General features: G+C 40.0%; 1 protein-coding gene across 2 annotated transcripts in view; it reads left to right on the forward strand.

The window, feature by feature from the left end:
- Nucleotides 1-25,340, forward strand: part of LOC150087324 (splicing factor C9orf78) — a 163,374-nt gene that overhangs the window by 69,303 nt on the left and 68,731 nt on the right. For both annotated transcript variants that reach the window (XM_090371989.1, XM_090371990.1), the window contains exon 5: nt 1,286-1,369. In XM_090371989.1, coding sequence (XP_090228115.1) covers nt 1,286-1,369 — 84 coding nt within the window. The remainder of the gene's footprint in view (nt 1-1,285; nt 1,370-25,340) is intronic.

The following is a 25,340-nucleotide window of genomic DNA, read 5'->3' on the forward strand; positions in this document are numbered from 1 at the left end:
GAAAAAAAAATGTTCATTACTAACATTCCTTGAGATTCAGCAAATTCCACAAGTCTTTCATTTCTTTCACTAATTCCAAAATTTCCTATAGTTTCCCTTTCTGTGCTGTTTTGTCTCTTTCCAACCTTAGTATTACAGTCCCCCATAACGATGATGTAGTAAGTTTTCTGTTCATCTAGAAGTCTCAATTTCAGTGTACATTTCTTCAACTCTTCATCATCATGGCTTGATGTTGGTGCATATATCATTATAAACTTTAGTTTGTACTTCTTAGAAATGCTGAGTAGTAATCTTGACACCCTTGATTATGTACTTTTTAATTCCAAAATGTTTTTTTTAATATCTCTATGGACCAAAAAGCCAACTCCACCTTCACTCTTTTTCACTGTTTCCATTGGTGTACAGCAGATTTCCACTTGATAAACTTATAATTGATTAATTTCTTCTTCTTGTTTCAGGCAAGCCAATGATATTCCAATTCACATTTCCCAATTACTTTTCCAGCTCTGATATCCTCTCTTCACCAATCAGCGATATTATATTTTAACAGGCCAAGTTCAATTTCCGTGCATGGCAGCCTGGTCATACCCGGAGATTCCTAGCACCCTCTGCATCCACTCTGATCTGCTCGCTGCTGTAAGAGGGAGAGTGAAAGCCGCTGGGGACTGAGGCCATTTGTTTTGTTGTGTTGTCATAAATTTTTAAGTTTCAGAACTACTATATATATATAATTAAAATTATTTTTAACAGATTTTGTTTTATATAACTTAGTTGCTTTACTAGAATATCTAAATCGATCCTTATCTGCCATTTTAACTGTTAAATAATATACACAAGCTTTATTTACATGTAAAAGAAATTCTGAAAATTAAATATGTTATTTTAGTAATATAAACCCATGTTTAGTCTCTAGAGCAAAGTTTCCGGCATCCCCTCCCCCCATACTTCTCCTTCAACCCATGCACGGTACTAAGTACTATAGGTTTTGATACCTTTCGCGTTTGGGGGTTTCATAAAAAAAAAAAAAGAAAAAAAAAGTAACTATAAGTTTAAAATAAACTCTTTTCTTTATGGAATTTACACAAAATCGGTGTAATAAGTCTGCCATAAAAACTGATCAAAAGATTTTACAAAATTGTATAATTGTTCAATTTTTTATATATTTTAGAATTGTACGATTTTTTAAGTTAAGGATTGTATTGTTTTTCCCTTCAGAGAAACGGTACAGTTCTTGACACATGACAAATGTGTTGATATAGTTATTTTTATATTTCCTTTTATTTAGGACAGGAGTTGAGGAGCTTGATGCTGTAAACCTTGGGAATACTTTCTCAGCTGAGACTAATAGACGTGATGAAGATGCTGATATGTAAGTACCACTTATTCTTCTAACATTAGAACAGTTTCTTTATTAGTGCCCAGAAATCTTTCTGACTGCTATGGAGGGCTTGTACTGAGAGGAATGGGAGGTGGGGGGTGGGGTTTATGCCTTTGGTTTAGAAGCACATAGAATTAGATTCTGTAGTAGTACACCTAGTTCATTTGGGTGGCCAGTAATGTGGAGTCAGTTTGGTATCTAAGCCCTAGGAAAACAAAAATGAGAGTATGAGTCCATTATGGGCTAAATGATTGTGTTGAGTATAATGAAACTATACAGGTAGATAGAATAGAATGGACTAGTAAAGCAGAATATAAATCAGTCTTATAATGGGGGATTTTAACTTTTTACATATTGAACTTGAGCCAGTCACCCCTATAAGCAGCAGAACTTTTCTGTTTTTATTGGATGACTTATGCAGAAGTGAAACATCTTGCACAAGGCCATGAGAAATGGAGACACTCATCAAAGGGACAAACCAGCTGAAAGATACACTGAAGGGAAAAAGATTGGATGATTGACTGTTTTCTATACTAGCATGTTAGAACAGCAGTGAGTCTTCTTGCATTAGAAATCTCCAAATAAAGGAAACTCTAAGTTGCTGTGATCACAGTGTATTGATGTGAGATTTCCTTAAAAATATAACTAATGTCAAGGATAAAGGGATTTTTGTTTTCAAAATTGTGACTGCAGTGGTCTTAGTCAGTTTTTAAGATTTTTTTCCTTTGGGATCAGCTGTAAATTCTAAATGGGAAGCATTCGAGAAAACAATCACAGATGCTATTAGGCTTTTGAAACCGACTAAGAGATATTGTTCAAGGTTCGGCCACTGCTCCCCTTTGTTCATAAGCTCGTCCCCAGTGTCCCTTACTCTACCCTATGAAAAGCATTATTCAGACTAGCAGTTTACACAACTTGCTAAGGAGAATAATAACAATAAAATTCAAAACAGTAACAATTAATTGCACATTTATTCAAAATCAATCCAATTAAACTTTTTAGTTTAATTAATTCGACAAAATTGATAAACTTGATCCAGTGATCCCAGCTTTTCAAAGTCTGATAGTCATTTAGCAAGAGTCTTAGATACCATATTTAGTAACTACTTCACTGCTCAGTAAATTCTTAATGCAGTGGATGAGCTTGATGAAATGATACCAGTTTCCCAATGTCTGTTTTAAAGTCACTTAATGGGTGTCTTAAATCACCATGTTTAGTAATCTGGAGTTGTAAGCCCTCATGGATAGTGCTGTTGGCATAACCACTGTTCTCTCCACACTGGGTGGAAAAGACCTAAGTCCAAATCCGGTCAATAATATGAGGAATTTTTATGGTTCTTTTTCACAATGTGGCTGAGTTAGCCAGAGGAAATTTACACAATTTATAGACATATTATAAATGGTGCAGTATGGCCTATGTTGCTGATGCACTTAAAACTCTACAACAGCCAACAACCTGGAGTTGATTTCTTTGTTTGGAGACAAGTTGGATGACCACACTAAAACCAGCATAAAACCAGACCTTCACCTGCCACAGATGTACGGTAACTAATTTATAAGAAAATCAATAGCTGTTACCAATAATTGGCTAACTTATGACAACTCCAAATCGTAGATACAGAGTGACCAAAGAAAACAGCTCTGAAAATGATAAGGCAGAGAACTTGAAATGAGGAAGGTGTTTTGCCCTAGGCTCTAGCCTGGTCAATCGTATATAAGCGATCAACACTTTTGGGGGGGGGTCTACCTCCTCCACTGCAACCTTGCTACCCCCTTGCTTATTAGGCTCCTTGGGGTGCTAATAGGCAGGGGGTGGCGGCAAGTCCCCAGGGTGGGTATGGCTCACTTTGGAGACTACTGGTTTAAATCTAAATTGATATCGGATGCTGATAAGACTAGTGACAGAAGAAAAATGAATGGGATTATTATAAATCATCAGGGGAAGCAGAAGTCTAGTCTGCAATCACTAAGGGAGGTTAGGCATGATAAGGTAGATTGTGAGAGGTCTTTGGCTAAAAATGCAAAGAAAAAGTAGCAAAGGCTTCTATGCTTATGTTAACACTAGAAGAAAAACAATGAATCACATTAACCCACTAGATATAAATAGCATAAGTTTTGATGATCCTATTCAAGTTTCTGACAAGCTGAATGAATATTGATCTATATTCTTGTGCAAAGGAGTTCTTAGGTATGGGGATACCAGAAGTATACTAAATCATAACTTGGAGTTAAATGATTTTGTGATAATTGAGAAGGTGGAATAGGAATTGCTTGAGCTAAAAGTAATTATTGCATTAATGGTTCATAGAATCTACCCATTTATATTAAAAGAAGTAAGGAAGACCATTGGTTGTAATTCTGAGAACGTCTCCTTGGATTCAGGAGTGGTTCTTGAAGGTTCAGGGTATGCAGATGTCTCTCCTATTCACAAAGTGAAATCAGAGTCAGTGGTTAAAGAAGTAATGTAGGATCACTTTTGGTATAAAAATGCAGTTATATAGGAATCACAGTATGGATTTGCTAAGGAAAGAGCTAGTCTGACCCATCTGTTTAGTTAATATGACATAAAAAAATGGGGGGGGGGTGAAGAGCAAAAATGATCTTTTTATACTTCGGCATGACCACTAAGGTCAGAGAAGTTTACAATTAATCAATTCGGAAATTTATATCTTTCTATACATTAAAATAATTTTCCTCCTAGTGATATTTATTCAGCCAATGGGAGAACAAATACTAAAATACGTAACAGTAGCATGTTTTACTGTGGTAAAACAAGCTTCTGTTTAAGTGTGGTCATGCACTCTGTTTATTTAATGTGACCACGTTGTACCATGCTCAATTTCCATAAGTAACATATTTATTTATTCATAGCAAAGAGACAAACACAATGTCGAAAGCTTCTGTAAGTTAAAGTGAGCAGATGTCCTGGATTATGTGGGACAGTCCAAAATGTTCCGGATTGGACATGTGGCCTCCGTACTTAATGGCAAACAATGCAAATCATTTGCATTATGTTTGCTGGGAACCAATGGTACAACAGAAAGAGTTTTTTCGGTTGTAAATAAGGTGTGAATGTCAGCAAAAAAACAACTGACCATAGAAATGCTGAACGCGTGCTACAAGTTAAGTGCAATTTTGCTAATTCTTGTGAAGAATTTTATGAAGAAATAGCAAATAATGAAGAATTATTAAAGAAAAATTCATTCAGCAGAAAAATATATTTAATTATATTATTTAATTTCTCTTGTTTTTATTGTTAAAAGAAGTATGTATATGTATTTTTATTATTAGTATTATTTCACAGAAAAAACCTAACCTTTTTTCGCTAAACAAAAATTAAAGTCGATTAAAAATATGACCCCTCTAATAAGTGTTTTTTTTTTTTTTTTCTTCTAATAACAACTATTTTTCTCAGTTCATATCCGTCACACAACTTCTGTTCGTCACATAGCGTAACATGAGGGGTACCTTTCCTGACTTAAAATATAATATTTCAAAATTTTAATATTTCTTAATATCCTATACATTATATTTATGTTTGGTCTAAATTCAAAACATTGTTTTAAATTCAAAATGAAGATACAGATTCTACAAGAGAATATCACAATGAGTTTGCACTTGTCCGATTTTACAAATATTCGCAGATTTCGATCACACAAGTTGTTTGTTCAACATGAGAGGGTACCTATACTGAATTTCAGCCTTTCTGTGGGGAAAAAAAAAAAAAAAATATATATATATATATATATATATATATATATATATATATATATACAGGGTGTCTCAAAAATATGGGTACAAACGTTTAGGGGAGGTAGGTAACATCTAAAGAAATGTGAATCGCATAGGAATCCATAACCGGAAATGTCACCGTAAGTCAGTAGATGGCGCTGTTCATCAGTTCGCGAGAAGGAAAATTTCTGGTTTACTCATTCAAGCAGTAGTCGCCGTATGAAGAGCATGCATCGATATACGAACTGTGAGCTGGCAGACATGCACTTAGTGTATTGATTAGCAGAGGACAATGGACGAGCTGCTCAACGAATTTATGGAGAACGCTTCCCAGATAGACATGTACCGGACCACCATTTGTTTGCACGTGTGCATCAAAATTTGTGCAATTATGGGTAATTTAGAGGTGACAGGAGTAGTGCGTTTGACACGAACTCCCACCATGGAAGGAAGTGTGTTGAATGCCGTCCAGAATAATCCTACTACCAGCACACGTGCCGTTGTCTCTGCCTTAGGAGGTCTCATTGCAGTGTACAGCCTGACTGGCACGACGATTCCTTACACCCCTTTCATCTCCAATGTGTTCAGTTACTGCTCCCCCAAGATCATCCTGCACATGTGGCTTTTGTGCAGTGGTTTCTCCAAGAAAGTGTTCAAGACTTGAATTGTCCAGCCTATGTTTTGTTCATGGATGAGACTTATTTCACTCGGGAAGGCTTATTCAATCAGCACAACACTCATGTGTGGGCTCACGACAACCCACACGGTGTGTGCCCCCATGCGGCACAACATCGCTTCACAATAAATGTGTGGGCAGGTATGGTCGGTGACTGCTTAGTCGGCCCATACCTGTTACCATCCGGCATGAACTCTGCTAAATATCGGATCTTTCTTGAACAAGTTCTACCGGGGTTACTTGACGATGTTCCAGAAAATGTGAGATGCAACATTTGGTTTCAACGTGACGGGGCGCCTGCCCATTATGAAAGGTGTGTTCGTGACCATTTGAACAGGCATTTTGGGCGTCAATGGATTGGCCGTGGTGGACCAGTTGCCTGGCCCCCACGCTCACCTGATTTATCGAGCCTTGATTTCTTTCTGTGGGGGGCCCTCAAATCTATCGTGTATGAATCGCCTGTGGAGACGGAAATGGATCTCATGGCGAGACTCATCTGCGCTGCTGCTACTGTCAAATAAACTCCTGGTGTGTTCGACCTTGTCCGCCAATCCATGCTGCGTTGGTGTCACGCATGCATCGCGTGTCATGGTGGAACCTTCGAGCATCTGTTGTAATATCATGAAATGCATCCATCTCGTACTCCATTGTTAATATTATGTCAAATAAATGTTTGCCCCTAATTACTGTCCTGTGTCATTTCTGCTTCTTGTGCCTCTGCTACTACTTTCCCGTAACATTTCCAGTTATGGATTCCTATGCGATTCCCATTCCTTTATATGTTATCTACCTACCCTAAATGTTTGTACCAATATTTTTGAGACACCCTGTATATATATATATACACACTGATGAGCCAAAACATTATGACCACCTATCTAATATGATGTTGGTCCTCCCCGTACAGCCAAAACAGCTCGTACCTGGCGAGGCATGCATGCTACAAGATTTCTAAATGTGTCTTGTGGTATCTGGTACCAACACGTAACTAGCAGATCCTTTAACCCCTGTAATTGAGGTGTCTCAATTACCCCTGTAATTGAGACACCGCAGATCGGAGTTGCTGTTCCAACACAAACCACAGATGCTCGGTGGGATTGATGTCTGGGAATTTGGAGGTCAGGGCAATACCTGGAAATCTTCCTCACGTTCCGTGAACCAGTCTCGAACAATCCGGACAGTGTGGCATGTGTTGTGTCCTGGGCACCGCCAGAAGGGAAGACCATTACCATGAAAGGTTGTACCTGGTCAGCAATGATGTTTAGGTAGGTGGTAGATGTCAGAGTGCCTGGCACGTGGATGAATGGACCCAGGGTATCCTAGCCCAAAGCATGACACTGCCGCCACCGGCTTGTTTTCGTCCCACGGTGCATCCAGGCACCATCACTTCCCCAACAGGTAAAGTAAGTACACGTACCTGGTGGTCCACATGGTGCAACAGGAAACGTGATTCATTGGACCAGACAACCTTCTTCCAATCACTCAAGGTCCAGTTTCAATGTTTGCGTGCCCATTGTAGGCACTGTCACCGGCGAACTGTTGTTAGCATGGGCACTCGGAGCAGCCTGCAGCTATGCAGCCCCATTTTCAGCAGGGTTTGATGTAGTGTGTGTTGTGACACATTATTCCCGTCACTAGCATTCCAATTACCAGCGAGTTGCATCACAATCGCCCTTCTGTTGCCATGTACCATCCGAGAGAGCCTTCGCTCACCTCTAGCATTGATGAGCCGTGGTTGTCCAACACCTCGCCAGCAGTTCGTGGGTTCCCTCGTTGGACCACTTTCAGTAGGCACTAATCACGACTGACTCTGAACATTCCACCAGCCATGCCATTTCGGATATGCTCTGGCCCAGTCATCTGGCCATTACAATTCGGCCTTTGTCAAACTTGTTTAAGTCTGCTGCCTTTTCCATCTGAAGAACAAGAGTAACACTGATTAGCGGAGCTCGGTATCAGGTGTTTTTTATACTGTGTCCCAATCCGCGCATGCTCTGTAGGTCGCGGGTTCGAGCCCATCACCGCCAAATACGGAGGATGCGGAAAGGTCAGGGAATGACCACCGCATATCCCGGAACAATATGGCCTTAGTTGCTAATGCTCCTAAAAAAAACCCAAACCATCTGTAGGTCACCTGCAGTTGCTTCGATTTGCATAATGACTCGCTGGTCATAATGTTTTGGCTCATTGGTGTATATACACCGATGCGCGAATTCTATATAACAAAATTCGTTCCCTTGAAAACATTCGTTATACAAAAATTTCATTATGAAGAAATATGACCTTTTCAACAATGAAAAATACTGTAAATTCAGAAATATAGTCAAATATGGGAAATAAATCAGAAATAAGTGGGAATGAATAAATTTTATAACATTTTAAAACAATTTATTAATACATACATATTAAGAAATGACTACTCTTAAGAATCATGTCGTAAAAATTTTGTTATTTTTTGTTGTACACTGGATTCTACTGTATGCCATTCATAAAAAATGTTTGAATTTGTTTAAACTTTAACCACTCATATATTTTCTGTTACATTTTCTTCCCACTGAAGGTCTCAATGCAAAGTTTCAAATGCAACCAACATTTGTTTGGAAGGTTTAATCAGGGGCTGGCCATTTGAAGGGTGAAAGGGGTGCCATGCATCTGGGCAGCAACGTTCAAGAGGCACCTGAAACTTACATACACATATGAAGAAAATTTTAAGGGGGGGTGCCAAATTTCAATTGGCACCCAGGCTACAAATTGCGATTGGCACCTGGGCATCACATACCCTAGGAACACCCCTGGGTTTAATATTGCCCTCATTTTCATCCAACTCATCATCGATATTGTCACTAGTTCTTTAAATAAGCAGCAACATGTTGGAGTCACTTGGATATTCAGCTACTATGGCGTCATTTTCAACTCCTAAAAATTCGTCGAGAACAATTTCTCCACTGATTAAACCTCGGTTGGAACTCTTCCCAAGATTGCTCAATGTCTTCTAGTAGTTCATCCCTGTCATCTCTGTTAATTAGCATTTTAGCAAAACCTGCTTTTGCGAAACAGTTCTTAATCATTGTTTCTGTGACATCTTGACTCCTCACTTTCACCAACTGTGATATGCACATCCACAAATCTATAACAGAATCTATAGGCTGGTTGGTATCTCTATTCTCATTATAATTTTTTTCAGCATGAACATTTTCAAATACTTGATAATGCCTTGGTCCATTGGCTGCAGTCATTGTTGGATTTAAACTTGTTGTGGCCTTAAGCTATAACATGTGTGAATCCCTTCTCTGTTACTGTTCACCTGTGACAATATTATAAAAGAATTTTTTAATTAAGATGGGGTAAGGCCACTTGGAATGTGAGGCCCTAAGTTGTAGCTTATATGTAAATCCGGCACTGGCTACAGTTAAGACGAATTATTCAGAAGGAATAAAACAAGCTTCACACTTGTAAGTTTTGAAATTACCCAGTGAAGGTGCGCAGGGCAGTTGTCGACAATCGATGTGATTTTTTTGTTTTCTTTCATCATCTTTCTATCCAAATTTAAAATCCACTGCTCAAAAATTTCGCTTGTCATTCAAGATTTTTTTCTTGTAGTTGTAGTCCTAATGACTTTATCCTTTGAAACATCGGGGTTGTTTACTTTTTCCTATTACCAAAAGCTTCAGTTTTTCATTGGCAGCCATATTTGCAACCAAGCGTGTAATTCTCTCCTTACTATTTTTACCAAATACAGAGGATGTGGAAAGGTCAGGGAATAACCACTGCATATCCCCAGCCTGGAGCAATATGGCCTTAGTTGCTAATGCTCCTAAAAACCAAATCACAAACAAACAAACTATTTTTACTGCCTACACATTTTATCACCTTTAAAAGCGGCGCCTCCGTAGCCAGGTGGGAAGGAGCAGCAGTGCGTAGCACACGTTTCTTGATTAAACCGGGGTTCGAGCCCGTCACCACCAAATACGGAGGATGCGGAAAGGTCAGGGAATGACCACCGCATATCCCGGAGCAATATGGCCTTAGTTGCTAATGCTCCTTAAAAACCAAACAATAACCTTTAAAAGTCAGTGTCTTGTTCGGCAAACATTTAAAAATAGACCTGTGTAATCAGCATTGAATATATCTTTGGACTCATAGTCCCCTATAATTTTTTCAAAACTGTTTCTTTCCCACGGATATAATCTTCTTCAATTGCAACTTCACTTTCATCAGAAATAACTTTTTTGAGTAAGCCATTATGCTCTTTAAATTTGTCTAGCTAACCAGAACTGGCTTGGAATGTTTTGTGCCCCAGAAAAGATGCGTACTCCATAGCCTTTTCTTTTATTAATAGTCCTGATATCGGCATGTTTTGGTCTCAAATCAGTTTCATCCACTTAAAAACTGCTTCATCTACATCTTCCCAAAGGCATAATTTCGCATGCTTCCGACTGGTTCCTGTTTCCTCAAACAGTTTGTAAATTGAAACAGTTTTTCAGAATGGTTAACACCCTACTGGCAGGAATACCAAATTTTAAAGCAATTTCTTTTCTTTTTTTGAATGCTCCGATCTACACAATTAAGCACTTCCACTTTTTCACACTACACTCAAGGATTTCCTCTTAGATATTGTAAGGTTACTTGCACAGCAGTTAAAACAAAGCTGAAATTAGGGACTACTTGTAGCTACCATGTAAACAGACATGAAATTTAGTGAAAGTGTGGATGATTCATTTCTTCGAAACAACATGAATTTCCAAGACAAATGAAAATCACTCTCCTAATTCTCTAATAGGATATTTATGGTAGAAAATACACTGGTGTTCAAAGAAAGTGCATCACCTACGAATTTCACATTTCTAACCCTCTTTTGCGATGGTATGTTACATTAATGACTAACATCACAAATAGAAATATAAACAAAAAGATATTTATTAATAGTTAAGGCAAAGCTAAGTAATATTTGACAGGTGCTCTCAAAGCCTCTTAATAATCACTAACTACTAGGTGGTAGATGACTCTCATCAACTGGTGCAATACTTTGCTTATTGAAGGCTTCAAGTGGTGGAACCCATGTTTAGTCTCCAGAGCTAAGTTCCGGTCAACCCTTCCCCTTCTCTTCCATCATACAGTATGACTGATGACTTTTGAGGTTATGATGGACATCATGGTGAGATCCAATCTTCCTGACATTTCGAGGGTGCAGCTCTAAAACGGTGTTAGCAGGCCGGCCGCTAGTTAGTACACCGGAACGAACCTATTGGTAACTCTCTAGGAAGCTTCTGGATCAGCTAGTGTATAATTTTGCTACCTTTACTTTGCCAGATAGTGACTAGAGTGAGTCCGAGTAGTGTGTATGCAGGGGACATTGTCTTGAGGCCACGTTATGTCAAGGATCTGGGTATATTCTTACCCTATGTATGCCATATCCAAAAATTTCATTACTTCATACAGCATGTCCCCCCCAACTTTTTCTTACTATTGAATACACCATGAATTGTCAAACTAATAAAGCAAGCATATCTGCGAAAAGATCTAAACCTCCCAAACACTTTCTAGTTCATTTCACAAATATATGTGGTCTCAGTTCTAATCTCAATGATGTCCATTTCCACTTGCAGTCTGCCAAACCCCATGTACTTTTTCTGACAGAATCTCAGTTATCGGTTGATTCAGCTACTGCTCATCTCAGTTGCACAAATTATTCGCTGTATGATTCCTTTTGCCTCAAAGGTGGTGCATATGTCCATTCTAATATTCCCTATCAGACACTTGGTAATTTATAATTTCCTCTTTTCGATCTTCTCTGGCTTAAAATCTCTCTACCTCATTGTGTCAAATTCATCTGTTGTCTCTACCATTCTCCCAACTCCACTAATCACTTGGAGCTCTTTGACTTCCTCTCTTTGCAACTTGACTTTCTCCAGTCCAACTTCCTAACAGGGAGGTAATTTTTCTTGGTGATTTTAATATTTACAACTCCAGCTGGCTTCCGTTTTCTAGTCACACCGACCCAGCTGGTCGAGATGGTGAGGCTTTTGCAATTACTAATGACTTTGCACAGATTGTTCATTTACTTACAAGAATACCGGACAATCCTAACAATTCAGCCAACATGCTTGATCTTTTTCTCACAAACAACCCTTCTAAGTACACAGTCAAAGTGAGTGGTCCTTTAGGCACCTCAGATCACAACTTTGTGATTGTCTCTTCTCCAATGGAGCCTTTATCTCATGGCTATTCCCAACCTCATATTGTTTGGCATTACAAGAATGCAAAATAGGATGACCTGCGAGATTTCTTTTCCTTGGTCGGATTACTTTTCAAAACTTCTGATGTCAACGTTTGCTCAGATCGTATCAGTGAAATTATTCTTGTAGGAATGGAATCCTTTATTCCACACTTCAATTTAAAACTTCATCTTTTATCTAAACCTTGATTTTCCAATAAATGTTCTAAGGCTGTTCAAGAGAAGAATGTTGCATATTGTAATTGGCTTGTTTCCAATTTTTCAGTTTCTGCCAATACCAAAGCTTGCAACAATTGTAAAGCAGTTATTAATCAGTCCAAACTAGAGTTTGAACAGGCTGAGAGTAGAAAACTTGCTTCTTGCCCTAATGGTAGCCAAACATTCTGGTCTCTTGTCAAAGCTATTGGCCGTAACTTTTGTCCATCTCTGTCAAAACCATATGGTTCTATTGTCACTTCAGCGAAGGATAAAGCTGACCTGCTAGCATTCCGTTTTTCTTCCAGCTCATGTATTAATGATTTTGCTAAAACACCTCCCACCATTCCCAACACACTCCATTCAATGCCTCCTGTGGTCTTCCGTCAAAAGGATTTCAGAAGGATTTTGACAAATCTTGATGCTAAGAAAACTGCAGGTCCTGATGGTATTTCTCCACTTGGTCTCAAAATCTGTGCTCCTGAACTTATTCCTGTTCTTTGCCACCTTTTTTCACTTTCTTATTTTCGCTTGGAAATTTGCTCATATCCACCAGTTCCTAAAAAGGTGACAAATCCCTCCCATCCAATTATCATCCCATTGCAATTACTTCTACTCTTTCTAAAGTAATGGAGAAATCAATCAACAGCCAATTCTTAAACCACCTAGAAATCTTCCATCTGATCAATGATCGCCAGTATTGATTTCGTCAGTTTCAATCCACTGGTGATATTCCGGCTTATGTTACCCATTTATGGACACATTCAATGGAAAAATTCAGTAAAACAAGCAGTTGCTCTTGACATCTCAAAGGTTTTCGATCATGTGTGGCATAAAGGTCTTCTAAACATGCTTCCATCTTATGGCTTGCCAACTGTTTTTTGTAATTGGTTATCCAGTTTTCTCTCTTATCGCTCACTGAGTGTGATAGTAAATGGCTCTCTATCTTCTAACTTCTCCACTAATGCTGGTGTTCCCCAAGATTCAGTTCTTTCCTCCACTCTTTTCCTCTTGTTTATTAATGACCTCCTTCCTTTGACTGGAAATCCTAACTATAGTTTTGCTGATGATATCACATTGCATTCCCCTTTCCATTTTGAGAAACCTTGCCCTGCTCAATCAGCTTCAACTTCTTGAATATCCTCTATCAATTCCTTAAATGTTAATCACCAGGTAATTCTCCAGTATGGCAACGACAAATTAGCTGATTTCAATCCTCCTAAAACTCAGTCTTGTCTTATATCTCAGAAAAAGGATTCTTCTGCTCCTAGGATTACTCTGACTTCTAATCTCTCTTGGCACAATTACATTACAAATATTGCTTCCTCTGCATCTAAAAAACTTGGTTTTCTCTTTCGCTCTGGGCGTTACTTTCCTTCCAAACAGCTGTTAACTCTGTACAAATCGCAAATCCTCCCTACCATGGAATATTTTTCCCATATCTGGGGCATTGCCTCCAAAACCTCTCTCTTCAGATTCCATTCAGAAGAGGGCAGTTAGGCTACTTAATGACTCATCTCTAACAGAGTTTCTCCACTCGCTGTCGAATCGGCGCCTCCGTAGCCAGGTGGGAAGGAGCAGCAGCGCGTAGTGCACTCTTCTTGATTAGACCGGGGTTCGAGTCCGTCACCACCAAATACAGAGGATGCGGAAAGGTTAGGGAATGACCACCGCATATTCCCGGAGCAATATGGCCTTAGTTGCTAATGCTCCTAAAAACCAAATAACAAACATTCCACTCGCTGTCTCACGTACTGTTTCTGCTGCATGCCTTTTCTACAGATTCTTTCATGGGCACTATTCTTCTGAAGTGGCTTCTATAATTCCCGCTCTCTCTTTCAAAACAATCCGAACACGTGCTGCCACCAGCCAACATCCATTTACTGTCCAACTTCAAACTCACAGAACCAACCTTTCATCTTCTTCATTTATTCATTCAACTGCTGTTTTATGGAACAACCTTCCTTCATATATATTTCCTGAAAATTACAGTCTACAGAAGTTCATCTAATGTCAACAAATATCTTCTTTCATCTTCTCAACCTCCAACCCAAGCACAGTACTAAGTACTATAGGTTCTAATACTTCTTGTGTTTGGGGTTTTCATAAAAAAAAAAAAAAAATAAAAAAAAAAATATATATATATATATATATATATTTAAGAGTCACATGGGCTTCAGCCATGGTCCATTCAAATGCATATTATTCTGCACTTTCATGCTTGATGACTCAGCTACATGTTGCACTGTCAACATGATTTGTATGCTGATATGATCCAGCAAGGTGTTAGAACTTCAAATATTTATGTAATACACTCATAGCGAAACTTTTATGAGTTTATGAATAAATTTGGTAAATTGCAGAAATAGTTTAGCAGACCAGGCCGACTTTCAATTGCAAATACCTAAGATTAAAGAATGTTTTCCATATGACAATTGAAAGTCTGCAAGCTCTAACGAGATTTCAGAAGGATCAGTTTGTTCATCTGAGTTATCAGATGTGTTAAATTAAATATTATTTTAACTTAAATGCAATCATAGTTAGAAAAACAATCATACATTCTTATTTTAACTTAAATTCAATCATTGGTCATGATATGTTACAACTGCCAGTCATTTGGCCACACTACAAAAACCAGGCGCCTCCGTAGCCAGGTGGGAAGGAGCAGCAGTGCGTAGCACACGCTTCTTGATTAGACTGGGGTTCGAGTTCGTCACCACCAAATACGGAGGAAAGGTTAAGGAATGACCACCGCATAGCCTGGAGCAATATGGCCTTAGTTGCTAATGCTCCTAAAAACCAAAACAACAACTACAAAAACCAGATGACCAGAGCCAGCTTTCAGCCACTATGCAAAGAGTGGGCTTACGTATTGCACTTGTCCAGATAGTAATAAGCAAGTTGTGTGTGAACTGTTTGAATCGAGGAAATAAGGCAGATTATTCAGTTAGGGACATAGTGGCATAGTGTTTGGGTGGGGGGGGGTGCCTCCAGTGGTTTTCCACAACTGCACCTTTTACTCTGGTGATACAGTACTCTGTAAAAGCCAGAGTTGTGTGTTGTTTTGTCAAGCTTAGTGTTAGGTTGTGTTGTACATCTGACTTTTCACTGCAGGGCCCCTGATAGGTCCCCACATTACCCACTACTAACCTCTGGGAGGTTACCAGGCAGTTCCAAATCTATGACAGGTCTTGCCACCTAATTACCTGAGCTTTCAATGGTAAGGACCTAAAAAAAATTGTAGGTAGAGTTAGGGGATGGATAGTCAAGAGTGAGCAGGAGACAAAAGTATGGAGAAGAAAGGGAAGGCATCCTCCGCTGGGCAATGGAGGTAACTCCATCAGGCAAAAGTAAGGAAAGGGGATTGGGAATGAAAGGAGCCATTCAAGAGTGCATAGCTGAAGTCTCCATATGACAAGAGATGTCATTTGCATGTGCCAGTATAGTCCATTCTGATAGATTAATTAGACTGGGTGTCCTAGTTAGGGGAGCACCGTGGTTTGGGGTTTATCCGAGTCGAGTTGTTGTTACACGGTGGATTCGGCAATGATTTGCTGGTTAAATCTGGTTTATTAAAGTCCAGTCGGGCACCTAGTCTAACTATCCTAACAGAGCTGACCATCTCACGGATACTGAGATGGTCAGCTCTGTTAGTTCTGGTGCCCTAGTCACGGGAGTACCGTGGGTTTGGTCCTGTCCAAATTGAGTTGTTACTCAGGGGATTTGGAAACAGCTCTGACAGTAGCAAGGATTTTCTGGTTCCAATTCCATTTGGTTGGGATTTGATATTGCCCTCAGAGGTTGAAGTTATGGTTGGTGTGGTTGTGGTAGAATCTGGCATCTTTTAAAGAGGTCGCTGGCAAATTTGCTGAATGCATCATATTCCTGTACACTGTCCAGGAGTTGGTGTTCCTGGTCTTTTGGCAAGTAATAGATTTTTGTCATCAGGATGCAGCGGAGATCCTCATAGTGTGGGCACTATGAGAGCTTCCTTGGACTTGGGGGAGAGGTCCCCATGGACTGAAGAGTGCAAATGTGACCCCAGTTCATAAAGGAGGATCAAAGGGTGACACAAGTAATTACAAACCTGTTAATTTAACTTCTCTTATTATTATTAGCCATATGGTGCAAGGAAGCCTGAGGCTTATGCTGCACCAGCCAAAAAAAAAAAAAAATTCTGAATTACCCCGAGAGAGAGAGAGAGAGAGAGAGAGAGAGAGAGAGAGAGAAAACAAGTCAGAAGTAGAAGGGGATCACCAAGAAAGAGAAGAATGATGATATCCAGCTCAGGACCCTGGGTGTGCCAAGCCCATACTCACCAGATGTGAGCCCCCAGGGTTTCCATGGAAATTAATGGAGGCACTGGTTAAACAAGCAATACAGGATCATCTAGTCTAGACTGCAGTTTTAGTTCAGACACAGCATGGGTTTATTAAGGGGAAATCTTGCCTGACCAATTTGATTGGATACTTGATGTGGTCACAAAGGAACTGGATGCAAAAAATAATTTTGATATTATATACTTGGATCTTAGGAAAGCTTTTGATACTGTTTTGGAGAGAGAGAGAGAGAGAGAGAGAGAGAGAGAGAGAGAGAGAGAGAGAGAAAACAAGTCAGAAGTAGAAGGGGATCACCAAGAAAGAGAAGAATGATGATATCCAGCTCAGGACCCTGGGTGTGCCAAGCCCATACTCACCAGATGTGAGCCCCCAGGGTTTCCATGGAAATTAATGGAGGCACTGGTTAAACAAGCAATACAGGATCATCTAGTCTAGACTGCAGTTTTAGTTCAGACACAGCATGGGTTTATTAAGGGGAAATCTTGCCTGACCAATTTGATTGGATACTTGATGTGGTCACAAAGGAACTGGATGCAAAAAATAATTTTGATATTATATACTTGGATCTTAGGAAAGCTTTTGATACTGTTGCTCATGAAGACTACTGTACAAATTGGAGCAGTTTGACATTAAAGGCAAATTGCTGCTATGGATAAAGGGATGTTGAGTGGGAGAAGACAAAGAGTGGTAATCAATGGACACTGCTCTTCGTGGACTAATGTTATTAGTGGAGTCCCCCAGGATTCAGTGTTGGGTCCATTATTGTTTTCTGTATTTATTGTTGTTGTTGTTGTTGTTGTAGTTCGGTTTAACGACACAAGGGCTACTACGGCCAAATTGTGTCTCCTAATCGTTAATTTACAAAATATGTATTGCTAGAGAGATTAAATTATATACTTCTGTACAAACCAATATGTTTTAGATATAATAAAAGTTCTTCAATATTTGCTTCATTTCCTAAGATGCGAGATAAATCAGGTGATATATTCAATGTAGACAGTGATTGAAAAGTGTTTGACCGGATGGTTGAATGCAAGGGACAATCAACCAGGAAATGACGGACTGTAAGTTGCGTCTGACAGGATGAGCACTGTGGTGGGCTTTCTCCCAATAATAGGAAGAGATGGGTATGGTGAGTGTGTCCAATTCTCAGTCTTGCCAGTACTACTTCCTCTCGTCTGTTTCTTCGGAAGCCAGACAGCCACAGCTTTGGGTCTTCTTTTATTTGGTATAGTTACTGTATTTATTAATGCTATTGATGAATGTATAGCACGCTTAATGACCACAGACAATACAAAGGTTGGCAGGGTTGTTAATGACACTAATGACAATATATACTGCAACAGGATCTAGAAAAGTTGAGCAGATGGGCCTCTTGGCCCATCTGCTCAACTTTTCAACTGTGTGGTACTACACTCAGGGTGGTAGAGAATGAAAAAGATCTGGGGTAATTGTGCAGTCTGCAAGAGTAGCTCATGGTGTCTTGTCAATGATATATGGGAATTTCTCTAGCATGGCTAAGGAGATGATTATCCCCTTGTATAATGGTCAGGCCACAATTAGTACTGTGTACATGTCCGGAGGCCTTATTTTAGGAAGGTTGTAGAACTCCTGGAACTAGTACAGAGAAGGGCAAACAGATTGGTGAGTGGAATAAAGGGTTGCTCTTACAAAAAAAGTCTTTAGTTCATCAAATTGCAGTAACTGGAGATTACATACCTAGTTGATCTGATTGAGGAGTATGAGGCCTTGAATGGTTTTAGCAAGCTCAGTACCAATGGGATTCTTCCTCTTATGCAGATTAATCGCCTCAATTCAAATTGAGGAAAGACAGTTGTAGAATAGATGTGCAGAAATTTGCCTTTAGTAGCCAGAGATGGTTGATTACTGGAACAAACTTCTATCCGTCATTGTAGAAGTTGACAGTTTAAATAAAGTCATGGCAAACCTAGACAAACATTTTGAGTGAATGGATGGGTGAAATGGGAAGTTTTTTTTTTTTTTTTTTTGGCTGATGTTGTATAAACTTGCTTTCTTGCATCATATGCCTCTACTAATGCTAATTCACTCAAACATGAGGTTTTCCCAGGTTTCTGCATCACCACAGCAAGGGCTGTAAGCTTTCCATGCACCTTGAGTAAAAATATGGTATTTAGGCCTGGAGAAAAGTTTGGAAAGGTGGGATAAACTCTCTCTATATTGGAAGAAATTTCCTGGTCATTGCACCTTGGTTGAGTTGAACCATTGGGATACCCCGTTTTTTTTTTTTTTACGTTTTTTTGCCACACCTCGGTTGTTAAGGGAGTCAGTGGTATGTTGTGATTGATCTTCAGTTGGCAAAGTGGTAAAATACACCACACTGAACCACCTCATGGTCAAGGGGGCAACATGCCTGCAATGACTTAGAGGGCATGTGTACTCACTGTACAGCAGGCACAGGTGGTATTGAGCAAAATTGAGCAATGAATGGTTTTTTGCTTACATTTTTTGACCACTGTGGTGTCTTTCTTGTACCATATGCCTGCAGTGTATGTGATTGCTGTGATAAAGATGGCCTTATAGAAGATAGAGAATGTCTGCTTCCTCAGATCCCAATCATGGCATGTAACTCTCCTAACAAGGGCTGTGTGGTTTTTTATCGTTGTCTGGGTATAATTAAGGTGCGGCAGGAAGGAAAGGTTCTTGTCAAGGATAATTCCTAGATATTTAAGTTGTGTGAATAGCTACACTGTGGTATTCTGGATCTTTATCTGTTGTGGTCTATTGATGTTGAAGGTGCCCTTCAGGAGGATCGAGGCACCTCCGTAGCCAGGTGGGAAGGAGCAGCAGTGCATAGCACATGCTTTTTGATTAGACTGGGGTTCGAGCCCATCACCACCAAATACGGAGGATGCGGAAAGGTCAGGTAATGACCACCGCATATCCCGGAGCAATATGGCCTTAGTTGCTAATGCTCCAAACAACAAACAAACAAACAATCAGGAGGATCGATTGCATTTTCATCAGCGAAATTTGGAGTTGGTTGCGCTGTGCCCATTCTTGGAGAGTCAAAAGGGTGCGATTGGCAGAAATTTCCAGCTGCACTCTAGAATCAGCAGCAACCACGAGGACCAGGTCATCCATGTATGCCTGGGTCTTGACATCACCAAGGTCCAGGGTCAGGAAGTCATCCAGGACCAGGTTCCACAGTAAAGGTCCGAGCATGGAGCCCTGAGGGCAGTCTCTGTAGCCTCACCTTGAGACCTGGCTGTATGGAGCTTTGACAACAATAAATCTATCCGAAAGGTACGTTTGGATGCAATGGTAGAGGTTATCAGCTATGCCTACCATCCATAGGCTGCCATGGATGCTTAGCCACGACAGGTGTCAGCCCCCCTCTCCGGCGGTCCACTGAGATAAGAAGGAAGACATACCACACAGTTGGTTGTTGAATTGATGGCCTCGAGGGCATTGACCGTAATCGGCCTTTCCTGAAGCCGTTTTGGGTAGGTGGGGACAGTCTAGCATTTGAGTAGTGCAGATCCAGCCAACTGTGTAGAAGGTGTTTAAAGAGCTTGCTAAAAACTGATAACAAGGGAATCAGCTGGTGTGACTCCAGTAGGTCCTGCGGCTTGTTGGGGTTTTTGAGGATGAGCCTGATGTTGGCCATTTGCCAGTTGGTCGGGAACCACCCTTCTGCGAGACAGTGATTGAAGAGTTCTAAAATTACTTCATGGATGCATTCAGTAGTCTTCTTAATAATCTTGGGCTCAATGAGGTCGAGACCCAGGGACTTCTTATTCTTAAATTTTCCAGCTGCAAGGGGGAGCTCGTACAGTGTAAATGAAGGCTCTGTTTGAGGAGTATTGTAGCTCTCATTTCCCTTGCATAGCTGTATTTTCTCTGGAGAGGATGGAAAAGCAAGTGGATGAAAAGTAGTGTCCACGATATTGTCAATTGGCTCCTTCCAAGTTTTGTTGTTTTGACCTTGCTCGGTCCTAGTAGAAGCAATGACTTCCCCTCTGGGGAGTTTATTCATGGTCATTCTGTATCCCACTTCACAGGGATCAGTGTTCCCAATTGTGGTAACCACTTATTCTAGGAGCAAGTGGTTACCAATTGTGGTAACCACTTGCTCCCAGAATAGCTTTTTGCAGTGCCTGATCATTACAGTATATCTGTTCCCTGGTTTCTCTGTAATCCTGCCTGGGGTAGTCGACTTCTCTAAGTGGCCAGGATCATCGGGTGATCTTGTGACCAAGATCTTCGTTTGCAGTTAACTTGTTGAGTTAGTCAGTCTGTTTAAACCTGTTACAATCCACTTTGTTATTGGAGTACCTGTGTAGCATTGTTCTGATGATGGGGGTTTGGGTAATGGAGTGGTGCATCTCGAACATGATGACATGATGGTTTGATGTGGTCCAGCAGTCCCGAACGATCCAGTCAGAGATGTATCTGGAGAAACAGCTTGTGGCGATGGTGACATCCAACTTTGCTTCCCAGAGAGTGCTTGAAAAGATTGGAAGGTTGTGAGGTCTATTGAGAACAGTGAATGGGCTGTTGCAAAGGAATTCTTCCAGGCATTGTCCATTGTTGGATCCTCGTTGTTCCAGAGCATTGCCATGCCAGACAGGATACCTACAGTTTACATCCACTGCAATTAAGATTTTCACATTTGGGAGTTCCATAAGGATGGTTTGTAGATATCTAATTGCTGGGAGGATATCCTCTCCCGGTATATAATACATCAAAATGGCGTAAAAATTGTCGAGGGCTAATTATGTGGGCACAGATGAGTAGTTTTTGTTAGAGTGAGGTCTTGGTTGCAGGCCACGAGAGCTGCCCAAGGGGGCAGACCTGGTATCCCCACGGACCTAAACAATTTTATATGTCAAGGGGTAGCCCCTCACCTCCTTGGCATATGTGTAGGCTTTCTGTAAGAGGAGCAGGTCATAGTTTTCTTCTTTGGCTATAACCCTAACTTGTGCTACAACAACACTGTTGTTGTAGCACAAGTTAGCACAAAGTGCATTGTAGCACAAAGTGCATTGAACTGTAAAAATTTCACTCTGTTGTAACATTTAATGTGCGTCCTCGTAATCAGTTCTAAGTTGATATGTGCTCTTTGCTTTCATGTAAATGGGGCACTTACTGTCTTGAATGGAGTGTTTGTAGGATAGCTTCAGGGCCTTGCAGTTAGCACAAATAGGATCTGATGTCTTGTTAGGGCACGAGTTAAAAGAGTTTGAAACATTTGGGATGTTTCAAATTCCCTGAATATTCCCTGAATCTGTGGCTGCCCCAGTTTATGTAAACTCTGGTCTGGAGGCTGATGATTTGTCATGCTTTGGGAAAGAGTTCTACTACCCAGTTTGCAGGGTTATTCGATTTGGTTTGGTACTTTGGGGTAATATGACTGTCTGGATCGGCCTCTGGATGGAAGTTTTGTAAGTTCCACTGGTACATTTCAGTTTTAATCACTTCATAGGTCAGATCCTTTTCTACATCATAGATTATGATGGAAGGCCCCTTTCTTCAGCTTGGAGACCCGGGGTGGGGATCCTAGAGTTGCTTAGGATTTTTGTTGCATCCACCTTAGATTCCGTCTTAATTATGATGCCAGTGTTGCACGTTTTTCTAATTGAAAACAAAAACTCCTGTCAAAACGAAAACTCTCCTACAGTAACCACACTCGTCGTGTGGTTATTGTAGGAGAGTTTTCGTTTTGACAGGAGGTGCCTTGTTAGTAGCACTTATGTCGCTCTTAGGTGGGTTCCTCAGAGTATTGGCATATGATAGAGCACGCTGTGGCATTTGATATCACTGAGGAAAGCCTCCAGTTTAGCAGCATTGATTCCTGCTTCCAAGTGTTTTTGTAGGAGTTTCTGTCTCCAGTTTAGTCCATAAGGACACAATATCTTCTTGGAGGGCAATTGTAATTCTGCTTGAGGGTTCCCTCATTAAGGACAAGACATGTCCAGAATTTGAATGAGCATGGAAATTAATATTTGAAAGAATGGACATATCTGATATTCAGAATGGAAATAAACGGTAGCCAAAGAATTTCAAATCAGAATTACTGTATATATGGGAATGGTGTGTGTGTGTATGGTTGTTTATTGGCGCATTAGCTGCTATGGCTGTAGTGCACCTATATGGGAATGGTACATGTAGCAATCGTAATGGACGGATTAATCGTAAAAATAATATAAAAAATAATCCAGTTGAATGCACAATGGTTAAAAGCTGTAGCAGCTGGGTTGAGAATAGCATGCAGTCATGAACAGGTTGATCTGACATGCGTTCAGGAACCTTACGGAATTGAAGGAAAACTCATGGATTCTCTCTACAAAAATTGTGTCGTGCAATGAGTGTAACCTGCAGGTCACAGTCATTATTTTCAATGCAGTGTAGTCACACCTAACTTAGAGGTGACTACACTGCATTTGTTTTGTGATTCTCATGCTGTATGTGTCTATGTTGAAAGTGAGGATGTAAAATTCTACTTAGCATCGATATACTTCCAGCATGGTGCAGATATTGAACCCCACTTAGATTACATGGAATGTCTGTTAGAATACCTGAAAGGACAAATAGTAATTTTGTGCTTGGACCCCAATTCCAAAAATACTTCATGGTATAGCAGGTGTACTGATAACAGAGGACATTTACCGGAGGAAACAATCATCAAAATAATCTCATAATCTATAATAAGAGGTCGAAGCATAGCACACTTTGGACAGTGAATGGGAAATCAAATGTTGATATCACACTTTCAACTATAAGAGGGTCCAAGCACATAAAAAGTTGGAAAATTGAGCCTGACTGGGTCTCCAGTGATCATAGAGTGATCAGGTTTGAGATAACAGAAAAGATTACTCGTCAAACTAGGTATATGCAGGTCAATTGCGACGATTCTCTGTCCATACTGCTAACTGGAATCTGTTTGAAGAATTATGCAAACAGAAGGCTGCAGTGTCAGCTCACATATTAAATGATTTGGGTAGCCCTGCAGCAGTTCACATGGTGCAGGGTTGGATATATAATGCCTCTGCAGTTGTAATGAGGCATTATCAAACTAATGTCTGTTAAATGGCGGACTCCGCAGTTGACAATGCTACACAAAGAAACCAATAGAACAAGGAAGATATACCAAAGAAGCAAACATCGGGGTGAAGAAGATCAAATACATTTAAGATATGAGTATCAATGACTGAGAAGAAGATACATGCGTCTGATTGCAGAAGAAAAATTTAACGCATGGAGAGATCTTGTAAGAATATGTAGAAACAGTGATCCTGGGGCTTAATTTATAAATTTATGTACTAATAAAATTAAACACCCAGCGGGAGATGTCATATGTTCAATTCAGACTAGTGATGGTACTTCTTGAACATGAGAAGAAAAGCGTAGGTTTGATTTTAGATAATTTGGTGAGTGACATAAGAGCAAACGGGGACTCTGATGATGGTGGAAATAAGTACTTGGAAATTAAATTTCTTAGTGAAAGTTACAGAGGCAGTGGGGAAGAGCATAGCTTCTAGATGAATGAGTTGGTTTCTGCAGTAGAAAGAATCAAGAACAATAAATGCCCAGGAATGGACCTCATTGAGGGGGAGGTCATAAAATGGAGTCTGAAATTGATACCAGAGCACCTGCTAGGCATTTTTAATGCATGTCTAAGAGATGGAGTATTTCCATCACCATGGAAGTAAGCACTTTTAAAACTTCTACTGAAATTGCCATTGAAACTGAAAGAAAGGGCAGATTATCATCCTATTGCATTATTGAATGGACTAGGGAAAGTATATGAAAGATTGCTAGCAGATAGAATTATGGAAATCATTCGAGAAAACTGTGAGTGGCCTGAAAAACAATATGGGTTTGTGGCAGGGAATGGGACTGATGGAAAATTGGGAAAGTTGGTGGAATCTGTACACCGATGCAGATCAAAATATTGTCTAGTATCTTTATAGATTTCTTTGAGGCATTTGATAGCATTGACTGCCACAGTGTTCTTATGGTATTACTTCAGGCAAAATGCATACCACAGATCTACTCTTATAAGAGATTACTTCTGTGACAATTACAGTTAAATCAGTATGTGGGAATATTACCAGACAAGTTGTGAGAGGCTGCCCACAAGGGCCAGTCCTTGACCCATGTGGAATTTAGTCCTAAATGATTGGTTGAAACTGGACTATGATAATCTCATTATGATTGGGTATGCTGATGACTCAGTTTTGCTGGTGGATGGTGACTTGAGGCCTCAATTAGAAGGAGCAATCACACTTCATGTTTTTTTTTGTTGGAGCTGAGTACCTGGTATAAATTTGCACAGGCTTGTGGTTTTGAAAGAAAAAAACAAAACTGTGCTGTTATAAGGATACCTATCTATTACGAGAAATTCACAATGCCAAATAGATGGAGCCAGTCTGCAGTATGTGAACACAGTCAAATACCTAGGAGTTACGGTTTGTCTCACACGTTAGTTACATCGCTGAGAAAATTTGCAAATTTGTTGATATGAGTGGGCATGTAACTAGGAATGAATGTGGGTTTAAAGGCAAGGCATTGAATCTATTTTATGATTGTATCTTCTTGCCAATTGCAAGCTAAGGTGTGCATGTCTGGCTAGATTGTGCATAGCAAAAGGCAAATGTTAGGAAAATATTTTCAATTCAGTGGGTAATGTTACAACTCAATATGGCCTGTAGGGCTGTCAAATAAGGCTTTGCAAGTTATAACAGGACGGCTGCTGCTGCTGCTGGATCTGGTCTTAATATTCAAGTCAATGTGCTTCTAT

Source organism: Mastigoproctus giganteus, chromosome 4, assembly GCF_048544385.1.
Source record: "Mastigoproctus giganteus isolate SK-2022 chromosome 4, ASM4854438v1, whole genome shotgun sequence".
Taxonomy (NCBI): Eukaryota; Metazoa; Arthropoda; class Arachnida; order Uropygi; family Thelyphonidae; genus Mastigoproctus; species Mastigoproctus giganteus.